The 13,874-nt window shown below is 45.0% G+C and overlaps 1 protein-coding gene across 1 annotated transcript in view; it reads left to right on the top strand.

Annotated features, from left to right (window-relative positions):
• KCNH8 (potassium voltage-gated channel subfamily H member 8) overlaps nt 1-13,874 on the top strand; it is a 938,852-nt gene that overhangs the window by 668,424 nt on the left and 256,554 nt on the right. The window contains exon 7 of the mRNA XM_078662854.1: nt 4,676-4,883. Coding sequence (XP_078518980.1) covers nt 4,676-4,883 — 208 coding nt within the window. The remainder of the gene's footprint in view (nt 1-4,675; nt 4,884-13,874) is intronic.

Raw genomic sequence — 13,874 nt, 5'->3', positions numbered from 1 at the left:
GTGAGGTCACATGTAGGCTTGGGAGAAATTTTAATTACACCGGAATAATAAGAGTAATTTTCGTAATTACGCTCTACTCTTGTGATGTGTTAATACCGATATTATACCAGCTTGAGTTATTAAGCGTAGTACTGGGCACAAATCCTACCACAGGAATACAACAACAAACAAGTAAGAGAGGATGATCGGCTGCTGGGTTCTGCTGTTCGTGTCCTGTATCATTTAATGCAATTTTCATAGCACAAAGTGCATCCTCTGGCCCAGTTTGGATGTGAGGGTGCATGTTGCACTAATAAAAAAACACTAAACGCCTTAAGAACTGCTGCATAATGTCATGTGTTCGGGAACCCTAGAAAAGGTTTTTTATAACATTTAAGAACAGGGTCGGACTGGGAAAGAAAGGAGGCCCAGGCACCAAAATTTAAGGGGCCCCTTTGGTGAATCAAATCGCTAAAAAGTGTCCCACTTTTAAAATCCGGGCAATTTTGAACTTGTAAAGACAACCTGCGCAGGTGTTTTGCAAGGTATGGCAGACTGCATGCATTTGAGCTTCCTGTAGATAATGTTAGTGGCAATATAAGGGAAATCAACAGAAAAAACTGGCCACCCAGACCACAAGAAATACCCACAAATAAGCAAAAAACAAAAGGCCCACACACTGACCTGTCAGCCCAGCCAAGCAGGCACTGCCTGACCGGACTATAGACCAGTCCAGAGCTATGTTCCCTTAAACTGCTTGAGGACAAACTCCTGTTATCATTGCCGTCATTTCCAGTTAAGGCAAACTTCCAATGGCTCTTCAGATCCCTGACCTCAAGCAAAGTAAAACAAAAGATGTCTCAAGGCATCCAAATATTGTTCTTCCCCTATAACCAGCAGGAAAAGTTAACAGCTAGTTGTCCTTGTTTCCAAAGTAATAACAGTGTGAAAAACGTAAACACAGTCCCACAGGAACAACACAATTCAGAGTTCTTTTAATTACCCACAATTGGGACATTCCACCATAAGTGCTCTGGATGAAATATGTTATGATTGTTGTGACTAATATGTGGTGTGTGAGTGTGTACAAACCCCTGCCTCATCTAAATGAGCAAAACACCCTGCTTGTATGGATGCTAAGAAAGTGTGGCAGGGATTTCTCTGGGTTGAGACCCCCCTTTTCCTAGCATGATCCATGTATTGATTGCCTTTCTAATTGTTAAATATATGTGTTGTGTACTTGACTGCATAGAACATCTGAACTAATATGTCTTTTTCTTTGATCACTATACTTTCTTCGCTGATCCCTCGGCCCATGCCTCCACAACAAGAACCTGACAAATTCGATAGTAATGCAATCTAGGATTTACTGTTTTAAGGCTCAATCTCCTATTTTAGTACTGGGAGCTGCCTTCACAAGGGAGTTGTCATATTTCCTTCCAGCCACTGTGATTTGTGATTTGTGTGAACCAACGCATAACTTTCTAGATCCAAACATTGCCTGCTAGATAGTTTCCACCAGAAAGGTTTACCTTGTCAGCTCATCTCTATTTACTGGAAGGAGAAATATAACCTTCCTTGAGGGGAAAATGAAATTTGCCCTATCAGGGCCTAAAGTTCATTTTGCAATAGAAATGTTATCACAGAACGGACCTAACTCACAGCTCGAATTTGGGATTTTCTTGATGCTAGATCCACATTATAGGGAGCAGGGTCTCCTAAGACACATAGTAAATGAAGAGCCACTTTCTTAAAATGAATTGCACATTCTCTACCACCGATTTGTTCCAGAAAGTACTTCCTACTAGTTTAATCATAATTTACATCATCAGTCCAACTGGCCTAGACAAACCCCGCTGATGTTCCCAATTCTGATCAGTGTAAAAGTATATTACATCATTTGTCGAACTGACCCAGCGAAGCCCAGTTGATGTCCACCATTCCCCAAGTGTAAAAGTATATTACCATCATTTGTCGCATTGACCCAGCTAAGCCCATTTGATGTTCACATGACCATCCCTGTTGACTGGCGAGCTCTTTTGGTCAGAAATTGATGCTGTGCTGTATAAGCCAAGTAAAAGATTGTGCCCTTGACCAGCGGTCCGGCTGCTGATTCTGACTTGTGGGTTTCCTCCAGGCTTCCATCCACTGTTCAGATTTTGGAGAAAATCAAGTCTTAAACCCAATGCGTCCCCTGGCTGTTCTTGAATGCCAAGAAGATTTGGTTGTGTCACGAAAGGTACAGTACGGTGTGTACATGTCTATGGCTGCGTTTGTACCGGATCCCTCCCAGAGACGGGACACACTATGTGCAACAGCCTTTAGTGTAAAAGCCTTCAAACCTCGAGCACTATTGGACCAAACAACCCCAAAAGTCCACTATATATATATTATATTTAGTGAAGCTGTCCAATATGTCTTAGTCAACTTGTAAAATCCCTGTAAGTCCCATGCTGCATAGTGATGTGAAATTAGTGGTACTTTGAAGGCTAAAACTCCCTTGTTTGTCTAATCGATTTTCACCCCCCAAATTTGAGTATTTCCCACTTTGTGTTCTTTCATCCAATTTGACATCTAAGTCAGCTGTTATCATAAGGATATGAAATTATTAGGGAGCACTTAACTTGGTGTGCATACAATTCTTGAAAATTCGGGTGTAAATTGGCTACATTTGTAAAAATATATCAAAATTTCATAGGAAGGAAGGGCCCCTCACCCACCCCACAGTGAAAACATTTCTGTAGCATGAAGAACTCCCATTGAATGCATCAGCGTTTATGCAGCCATCAGGGTTCAGAAGAATGCTGTGGTACATGTCATTGGAGGGTGTGTGCTCGACAAAGGGGTTATCTTCAAAATTTGTGAACTAATGTGGATTTTAATGGGCATATCTTTTTTCATGTGCATACCTCTGGGGTTCGATGAGAAACTGACCATCCAATCTTGTCTCTCACAAAACACATATTCACTGATTTGGCCTCAACCCAATGTGAGCAGACCAAGTGTGTCACTCAGCGTGAATCACATGTATTCTTTTATGGCACATGCTTACCTCTGACCACAATCTGCCTATGATTGCCTGGCTCATGCAGATATTCTATTCTTTAAAACAGAAAAAAGTGATGGAGAGGTGTGTTTGAGCCAATGCCTTTTACCCACCTGCTATTTTTCAGGGCAGCATTCCATTCCATAACTATTTAGCTGATAGAAGTAAACCTAACCAAATGCAAATCAGCCTTGCCGCACCCTTAAGAAGGATTTCAGCTTGAACTGCTCTGCCGTGTCCCCCCTGCATAGGAACACAAGAAATATCCAACTTGGGTCCGCTTTACGGCTTTGCATCAGTCCATGCGGCTGGAGTCCCTAAGCGTGACAAGCTCATGCTTCACGCATGTGCATATCCCTGCACCCTGGAAAGACTTTCTGCAACTCCAGACTGTGAAAGATGGGAGTGCTTGAGTCAACCCATATCTTGGGCCACTGGAAAGTCAACGATGTCTTATTGTAACTCATTCCCCATTGCAGAAGGAGAATAATTTTGATTCAGTTCTGACACGAGACTAAAGGATCAGCTCATCCAGACTGCCAGGTCAGAAACCCAAGCTGCACCACTGGTGCCCCACAAGGTGAAGCGTGCATGTGGGCGTTTATGTTCCTGTGCAGAAAAGGCATTTCCTAGCACCCAAGGTTGGCCTCTCCTATGGGGAGGTGGGAGACAAATGTGCCTGGTGTTGGTCACCTTCTGTAATGGTGCAGTCAAGCTAGTAATATGATGGAATGGAATACCACCCAGAGTAATCCTCAGTGGTTAACAGTTGTTGGCTCAAGCATTTCAAGAGATCACTTTTTTTGTTTCAACAAAGACTTAGTAGCAATGTACTAACTACCCTTTGTTACCTGTATCAAAGATTATGATTCCATGCTTTGTAAAATAGATGCCGCGGGCAATGCTTGTTGATACTGTGATTAGAAATTGAGAGATGAAAAAAAATATGCCCATCTACTAATTTACACTTGGTAGTTGTGCTAAATCCGAATAGAACTCTTGGAATCTTCATAAAATCAACAATTTGTGCTTCTGTAAATATCATGCACTCTAAATACCAGGAACAATGCTTAAAAGAGCTTTGAAGCACAACAATAAGGGTTTTTGGGTTTCAGACCAACTTGTGCCAGCATCTGTAAGTCCCTGCAGAAAGAGTGGTCACTTGTCCTGTTGACTTCTGCTTAACCGATAGAGTCAACAAACTTGCTGCCAAAAACAATTCCAGATGGCTATCTTTAAACTAATCTTCTCTGGGTGTGGTCAGAAGTGACATTATGTACAACAAGGGTCAACAGGTGGAAATGTGGGCAATCTGACTTCCTAGGGTATGCCACACCATGTCTGGGACCTGACGGCTGCCACGGTGACATTGTCCAAATGTTCATCTCACCTGTGTGTCTCTTGAAGTTTAAATACAGTGATGTGTTGTGATGGTACCTGTGAGTTGAGGGTAGTTCCTACCAGAGGTGCCACCGACTGTGGCCAGTGGCACTTCGGGAGCGTGGTGTCTGGTCTGTTGATGCAAGTAGATGGAAGTTTTGTCATGGTGGATCGTTCATTCCAGCTAGACAACATCACGACTGCCCTTCCTTTGCATGGCACAGTCTTACCAGTAAAGATCAGTTCTCGTGGTGTGCTTTCCTCTTGCAGGTGTCGCTGGTGCATCTCCTGAAAACGATCCGGCTGCTTCGGCTCCTGCGGCTCCTACAGAAGCTGGACCGGTACTCCCAGCACAGCACCATTGTCCTGACTCTCCTCATGTCCATGTTTGCACTGCTGGCTCATTGGATGGCCTGCATCTGGTATGTGCTTGGGAAGATGGAGATGGCCGGAAACAACCCGCTCACGTGGGATATAGGTAAGGGCAATTTTCGATCACAAAGTATCAATGAGAACTCGCCACTGAAAACCTGGCATGGTCTAATGTAGAAAACATTTGTCTTTGTGTCCCATCTGCTAATCCGTTGATCTGAAGCGATTTACTCCAATGGATATCAACCTCTAAGCTATGAGGGGGTCCGCTATGCTTTTTGTGGTTAATGTACTCTGTAGACTCCACCAGCCGGGTCAAATTTGTTTGGGCGTCTGTGCCGGCAGAACGATGGATGAATACATAGGATGCTTGTTTGTAGGACATCTCTGAACCATTTGGACCCCTTTTTATAAATGTGGAGATGTCTCCTAGTTGAAGCAGTTCCACAGACTGAGAGCATGTGCCAGACTAGAGTGTGGGGTCTTCCACCCCAAATATACTCCCTTTTTCTCTGATTTGCTATTTACTTAGCTTAGTCTGATGATGCCCCTTCTAATTAAGGCGTTGCCCTGTCTTGCCAAAAATGGTTTCTAGAACCTGTGAAGCAGTATTCGTCCAATGCGTACCTGCCAGGAGTCTTGGGGACTCATAGGATGTCTACTGGATCCATAGCAGGCTATATCTACATGCGCATTAATCAATGCCTATGAAAGAAACAGAGATTAGAAGTAAGATTCCTCCAATGCTATGTATAAGGAACATACCCACCTGGGTAGATGAGAGTGGTCCATGTTATTTAATTTTAGACAACTGAAGCACTCATTAACACTGAGAAAAAACTATATTTATCATCAGGCTACAGTGGGGCGAGTTAGTTGTACTCATGGTGGTAGTTTGAGGATATCTGGATATAATGGTTGTCTAAGTGGTGCTATCATGTCTTTGGAAGAGGCATCTGCTCAAGGCAGAGCTCTGAAAGTCATCCCAATAGTCCCTCACAAGCTATGTCCATTGACACCTTATGACCTGAAAGTGAAGTGCTTTTTCCTGAGTCTGCACTTAGTGAGTCTGGCTCTGTCAGAGAGGAAATGCAGAAGATTGGTTCAAACAGGACAACATAGAGGAGGGGCGAGGGGTTTGGGGCAGAGGTCACAAGCAGAGGTTGTCAGAGAAAAGAGGTTAACACACTGGAGATCTGATATCAATTTGCAAGCAAACTTCCTCGAGTACTCAAAAAGGCATTCCAAGGTGGGAGCAAATTGCTCCTTGTGCGAGATTTGCTCCAGTTTGAGCACCTGTTGATGGGTGAATATAGGGGCATTTAGGGCATAAGTCTCCGTTCTAAGGTATTAGACTCTGAATCAGATGCAATTTGTGCCTATGTTAATTAACACACTCAGTGCTAATCATAATTAGCGGGTGAACAGTTTTGAGCGGTATACAACCTTTACAACGAAACTTTTACAACGACCTACCATTACAACGCAACTTTTACAACGCAAACTATTACAGCGCATTGCTCTGGGGGGCGCTCTAGGACAGGGAATAGGTTAATTTACTATCCAATATCCTTCCCTACTATCCACGGGGACTGGAGTTGGAATAGTAAATTAAACTATTCACTATCCAGCGCCTAAAAGCATTATGCGTTGTAATGGTATGCGTTATAAAAATCGCGTTGTAAAGGTAGGCGTTGTAAAATTATGCGTTGTAACGTCATACATCCGTTTTGAGCAGCATTTTGCTCCACCATTATAATCATGCCCTATATATGTATATACATTGTGGTGTGGGTATGGCTCTAACATGGCTGAGGCAGAAGCGAGTTGGGTGTAGGGCGTTGTCTATCAAGGAGATGGTGGGAGATGTTTGCAGTTGTGTGGTCACAGTTATAATGGCTTTAGTGTTGTGCCAGAATGATGCTGGAATCTGTGAGAGTCTTATTTATGTTCGATGTATGTATTGGTAGATAAACGGCGCGGATGCCACATGAACAAGACTGCCATGCTCCGGGTCTGATCCAAAAACCACATTAGAAGTACAATGAGTTCCACAGCATTCATCCTTCCACCTCTCCTAGGGATGTGCAAAATCTGAGGATTTACCTAACTGCAAAACTCCAAACTCAATGAAAATGTTGTGAAATTACACAAAATGACACTTTTACATCAAAAGGTTGTTTGCGGTATCTAGCATCTAGAACCTGCAGCCAAAGGCCTGGAAATCGCAAACATACTGCAGACCTCTCCAGCGCCACCCAACATGTACCATCATCAGTGGGCCTTCTACCAGGCAAAGGAACACCAGGTCTCAAAGCAGGTGCCATCATCAGTGGGCCTTCTTCAGGGCAGAGGAGCACTAGGTCTCAAAGCATGTACCATCATCAGTGGGCCTTCTTCAGGGCAGAGGAGCACTAAGTCTCAAAGCATGTACCATCATCAGTGGGCCTTCTTCAGGGCAGAGGAGCACTAGGTCTCAAAGCAGGTGCCATCATCAGTGGGCCTTCTTCGGGGCAAAGGAGCACCAGGTCTCAAAACATGTACCATCATCAGTGGGCCTTCTTCGGGGCAGAGGAGCACTAGGTCTCAAAGCAGGTGCCATCGTCAGCGGGCCTTCTTCGGGGCAAAGGAGCACCAGGTCTCAAAGCATGTACCATCATCAGTGGGCCTTCTTCAGGGCAGAGGAGCAATAGGTCTCAAAGAATGTACCATCATCAGTGGGCCTTCTTCCCGGCAGAGGAGCATTAGGTCTCAAAGCGTGTACCATCATCAGTGGGCCTTCTTCGGGGCAAAGGAGCACCAGGTCTCAAAACATGTACCATCATCAGTGGGCCTTCTTCAGGGCAGAGGAGCAATAGGTCTCAAATTATGTGCCACCATCAGTGGGCATTTTTTTGGGCAGAGGAGCACTAGGTCTAAATCTTGTGCCATCATCAGTGGGCCTTATTCAGGGCAGAGGAGCACTAGGTCTTAAAGCATGTGCCATCGTCAGCGGGCCTTCTTCAGGGCAGAGGAGCACTAGGTCTTAAAGCATGTGCCATCATCAGTGGGCCTTCTTCCCGGCAGAGGAGCACTAGGTCTCAAAGCGTGTACCATCGACAGCGGCCCTTCTTCAGGGCAGAGCAGCACTAGGTCTAAAAAATTTGCTATCATCCGTGGGCCTTTTTCAGGGCAGAGGAGCACTAGGTCCCAAAGCATGTGCCATCGTCAGCGGGCCTTCAGGGCAGAGGAGCACTAGGTCTCAAAGGAAGTGCCATCGTCAGCAGGCCTTCTTCAGGGCAGAGAAGCACAAGGTCTCAAAGCAAGTGTTGATTTCAATGTGGACTCTGGAGCACCAACTATAAACCTGTCTATTGGGCTCCTGACTGGAATAAATAAAACCACAACAATCTTTGAGATAAACTATGCATACAGCAGACCACAGGAAGTCCATGATCACCTGGAAACAACTGCAGAGATATAATAAGCAAGGGGTGCATCTGACAACTTTATTGTGATGTTTGCATTAATTATGTCCCTGGGCTTTGGACTTCCTGAGTCTTTTTGCAGTGTCGACTCTCTGTGCAGTGAGACACAATTGTCCAATATTAGGAAACCAACCAAATCATTCATGGACAGGAACACTCTATGGGGTAGAGGGGCTACACCAAAGTCCTTGGGTTTAAAAGCCAATAATGATCATCAGAATCTTCACAGATCCACCCAGAGTGTTCAGGGATATATATGTTGACCATCAGGGGCTACTTTCTGCTTCTTGCACACTGTTTTAGAAGAATGGCTAGCACTTGACTGGCTTTCTCAATTTACATTTATAAAGCCTGTTTAGTGCACCAAAAATCTATTTCCAAGTGTGAGTTCCATCTCCTGATTAGCACAATTAGGATTGGTGGAATTGGACTCATGTAAACTGCAGATGTTCTGCATTCGTAAAGACAGGGTCAGCTATGTCTGTGTTCCAGAGGGGTTGGCTCTGAAAACATCCACAATGCCACCCACCCATTTGTGTTTACTCTCACGCCACCTGTATGTGGTTTCCCACCTAAGAGAGACTTACAATACTTCTCCCTCCAGTAAGACCTTAATTCTTTTCCAGGGAGAGAAGGCCTCCACAGTTCATGGAGTCGTATATGGTGACATTGTGTGATTGGCAATGTAACTTATACATGATATACTCATGTAGAATTTTCCACCTGGTAGAAGTTCTAACTCTGTACATTTTGCACATTAGAATTTCTGGAAATCAGTGGCTGATTTAGATGTCAAGGACCACTCCATGGGCTATTTGTACCCCCCGGTGGGAAGAGAGTAACCTTCAAACTTCTCACCCACGTCTACAAATCCCACCACAACATCGGACCCAAATATGTCAACGAGAGAGTCTCCTTCCATGTACCCAAAAGGAACCTCCGCTCTGCCGACCTCACCCTGGCAGAGACCTCCCGCATCAGCAGAAACAGAGCAGACGGAAGAGCCTTCTCCTACATCGCAGCGAAGACCTGGAACGAACTCTAAGTCAACATCAGACGCTTCAAAACCTGCATACCTTCTGGAAGAACCTCAAGACCTGTCTCTTCGACTGAACCGGAGATGCACCCCCTCCCCCTTCTCCCACCAGCGCCTTGAGACCCTCACGGGTGAGTAGCGCGGTTTATCAACCCCTGATTGATTGATTGATAAATCCCACAAAAGTCAAATAACTTCTTTTGCAAACATAACTTTATGAAGAAGGCATTTTTCCATTAAATGATCTACATGGTACATTCCAAGCTAACAGAAACAATCAAAATTAAATGACGCTCAAGGATGGTGAAATTTTAGCCTTTAATCAAACATGTCCCTAAAGTAAAAGTAAATCCAATAAAATAACCCTTATTCTTCACATGATACTACTTCTGCTGCTCCGCATTTACCCACTTCCTGGTAAGGATCCTCAGGATGGGCCTGATGTTGCGAGCATGTTTACGGTTGCAAAGCCTGGATTACCAAAATCACAGGCTTTCCAACCACAAAAGTTAAGTTGCAAAGCACAAAAAGGCACATTACAGACTGAAATGACTTTCTGACTCTCAAAATGATACTTGGTACTGATACAGTGGAAGGGGTGGGGGTGGTGGGTAATGCAGTGCTTAGTATCTAAACAAAATAAGTGCTAGGGCTCTCGTCAGGAGGCCGCTGCAGCTTGCACCACACATTGCCCCGGCCAGCGCTGCCAATGATAGTAACAACACAGCTACTAACCATGAAACTCCTACAGGTTTGACAGTTCAGACTATTCAAGGCCGCCAAAGCTATAAGAATGGCTTGGGGACAGTTATCAGTTATTTTTATTAGATAGTTATTTCATAAACAACTGCTGTTGTGCCCATCTTTAAATAGGATAAAGAACGGCAGCTGTCATAAGTGCCAGTGTTGAAAATTAAGTGTTGGTTCCGAGCACCGGAAACCACCGGCTCAAATTGAGCCCTGGGATAATGGGGCCTTTATCGGACCAAAATGCAATGGTTTACCGCTGCAGTTGAAATATCAATGACCTGCTCCCTAAACATATGGTAGCCCATTCACAAAGATGTCCACATGGCTTTCGCCTTGCGTTTGTTTGGCATAGGGGAGCAGACCGTTGATCAAGGGACCACTGTTTGCTCCCCCAGATGTGAGTCATTGCATGCCACCTTGTCATTGTGAAAGATGCTCCTCACCTTTTATAGAACAGAGGCTGCTTTGAAAAAAAATTGACATTTACTGAATGTAAATCTAGGGATGAGGGTCCCACATTTGCACCTATTATTTGCAATCATTCTCAAGGAATCACAAAAAGGTTCCTGCCTCATCCATGCAAAGGGGACATGAGTATCTGCGGCTTTCTGTGAATTCTGACTGAGCACTGCAATGACATCAGTTGTAGCACAAAACTGAGGTCAGCTCACAATGCAGTCTGTGTGCAAAGAGCACTGATGCTTTATGACCAACCTTCTACGTTGGGTCCTTGTTCCTTAACTCGTTAACCGCGGCGGCAATTCTGCCGCGGTGCAGCTGTTTAGTGGAGTGTGCGGGGCCGCGTGGGCCAAAGGACGTGCCCAGCACTAAGGAGGTAGTGCTCGCAACGGCCGTTGGCCGACGAACGCACGCAACGGGGTAAAGACCTAATATGAAACGGTAAGCTCTTACATGCAAAACCTTTCTCAGAGCAGTTGTGTAATACCCCAGACTTAGATGTGACGTGCTGATGACATTTCTGGAGTAAGACCACTTTGCGAATTGGCCCTAGATCAGAAAACGTACTAGTTTGTTTACACGGTTTTGTTGCGCCACTAATTAAGTTTCAATTAACGTGGCGCATTGTTTGAACCATACTTACAATATTGCATTAGGAGGGCAAGTGCAGGCATGCCAAGGGTGCAACCCTTTAGAATGCTCCAAAGAATATCTCAACAGGCCAGAAGGTCTAATCAGGATATGTTCAAGTAGAGAGCCATCAAAGGAAGAAGGTCTCTTCCAAAACATTGACGGTGCATGATGTATCAGTAGAAGGGAAGCCACTCTCCTTACCACTCGCCTGACAGGACCCATCTGTGGAAAGACTTGTGGTTTCAAGTGGTGTCATTATCTAAAAGTAAAATGAGGCCAACATCTCACCACACCTCAGTCGTATTACTATTCTAGTTGCCACAGAGGAATGCATATTTCAGGCTGCAGAGCAGTTGTAGTTCTGTCAAGGCGTAGCCCTTATACCCAAGGCCACTGGAATTTAGGCCTGAGCGGTGAACTTTGCTCCATTAGTTGAGTTTGCGGAGTTTTCTGCACTCCGCTGAGCTCGCGGAGTGCAGAAAACTGTTTTGCGGTGTGCAGCGGATTTTTTTCCCCGGTTGCGATCGAGAACGATAAGTACACGATTACAAGCGGTAAGTTTGTGGGCGCGATCTGCCACTCGGGTAGAATTTCTACACCAGCGGCAGGAATACCAGCACAAACTGCAGTTCGCACTGCACTCCGCCACTCGCGGAACTTCGCAAGAGTTTTTTTGTAACTTCGCGAAGTTCCGCGTAGCAAAACTCCGCGGACTACGCCCAGGATGGAATTATGCAAATCTACGGCCACATCTTTTTTCCTGTATAAATATGGACTTGCCACATTTTCCACCTAATCTATGATCTCATACATAATTTGCAGATTTTAGCAAAACACATTTTTTCTAACTCAAACGGATCAAAAGTTACTAAAAAATGTGTCAACCTGTTTGTGGACAGTGGAAAACCCTTTGCAAAGGTTAACTGGCCATCTTCAGCTGCTTATTTCTACGTTTGGGGTTTAAACTGGTACTAATGAGTTGAAATATTTGTGTAGGCAGTGTTATGTGTAAAAATAACACAATAAGGAAGAAATATTATTTTTTAAAATGTGGCATATTACGCCACATAATTTGGCTTCTGTTGCCGCATGATTTAGTTACCTAAGCCACATAATTCCATTGGCTCTGCTTATACCTGCTGCAGACTCCATTCACATTGCATGCTTAACTCATCCCTTTGCGATCAACTATGCTTAAACCTCTATAAACACCAAAAAATGTCAATTTTCTCAGTGCACCCCGCCTGCGACGGGCCGAGCAGCCCAAAGGAGCTTATGTTCTGAATAGCCGTGAATAAATATGTTCTATGGAGCCCATTCTCGTGGCGGCTGTGGCTTGTCTGCAGGCCCAGGGCGCTGTCTCAGGTGGCTGGGAGCCGAATAAAGGATCTGCGCTAAACCTGTTTAAAAATTTACATTTCACCACCTCGCCTGAAAGGTTCATTTCCAAACCTCATTTCGACAAATGCAGCCTCCTCTTTTCTCCTCTCTCCTCTTATCTGACACCAGCTTGAGATGTTGGTATTGAAAATGTCACTCCCGTAACGAGTGCGCGTGCTGGCTCTCCCCCGCTGACGTACTCCCCTTTCACTGCGCCGCACTCTTCCCATCTTTATACTCCCCTATTAAAATCCTCTGAAGGAAGCTGACATGGTGAAGGGCTCGCTCTTTATGTCCTGTTGGGATGAGCGAAGAGCTTTTTTACCTATCTTTCTGCTTGTGACATCCTTGTCTTTCCAAAGGATGTAGCTCAGCCAGCGGCGGGAAGATAAGCCTGCGAGCAGGGCCGGATTGGTCATACCAGGCACCTGGCATTTCCCTGGGAGGCTGGGAGGTCGGGTGCCGGTTTTGCAGCGCTGGGGGCCGGTTTGTGACTATGGACCAGTTTTACTGCGATGCTGCAATATCGGCCCCCAGTAACAAAAGCAGCAGTGCTTCGCACTTTCACCCTCCCTCCTCCCGGGCAGGGCAGTCTTAACAGCATTAGAGGCCCCCAGGCAAAGCAGTGCACTAGGCCCTGCCTATACAAACACACTGTGGAGGAGCCTGCCTGGTTAAATTCTGGTCTGTGCACAGATTAGGATGGTGCCCCCATGCTCCTGGGTCCCCCGGGCAACTGCCCAGTGTGCCCATGCTTTAAGATAATAATAATCGACTTCCCTTCTATGACCGCTGTGCATAGAGACGCCAGAGTGTGCACTACCTCTGATTCCCCGGGTCCGTGACTCTCGCTGGCACCTTCCCAAAATAAGATTACTAGATCGCCATTACTTGGTTTGGAAATCCCATTGAAAATCTATTGGATTACTTCCTGCAGTGTTACGCTAGACTCGTGGTGTCCGCCTTGATTCGCATGACCTGCGGACGAATTTTAATATACATAGCTGCCGGCTATACCGAGAAGCCTTCTTCACATAAAAGATTAGGAGCGGTAACGATCCATTCGCCCTCCCCGCAAAAGGCGCTATCCTATGAATAGAAAGCGTTCTCCAATTGAGTAAGATTACGCTGGTCTTTTATACAGTACACATACTTCTGTCCTGAAGATGGTCTCACCAAGTAGCATCTAAGAGACCGAAACGTCGACTTTCACCTCATCTATTTCTTGTTTTATTTCATATTGATTTTAGATAGGTGTATTTAGGTTTTGTCGAGTCTTTAGTTTCAATTTATTTGCTTTTATGCCCACAAAACCTAATCATTTTTGAATGAACTTCACCTGTATATTATAGCTCTGACCATTGAATTTGAT

The sequence above is a fragment of the Lissotriton helveticus genome, chromosome 10, assembly GCF_964261635.1.
Source record: "Lissotriton helveticus chromosome 10, aLisHel1.1, whole genome shotgun sequence".
Taxonomy (NCBI): domain Eukaryota; kingdom Metazoa; phylum Chordata; class Amphibia; order Caudata; family Salamandridae; genus Lissotriton; species Lissotriton helveticus.
Note: the sequence above shows the minus strand (reverse complement) of the source record. Positions and strands in the feature narration are given on the sequence as shown.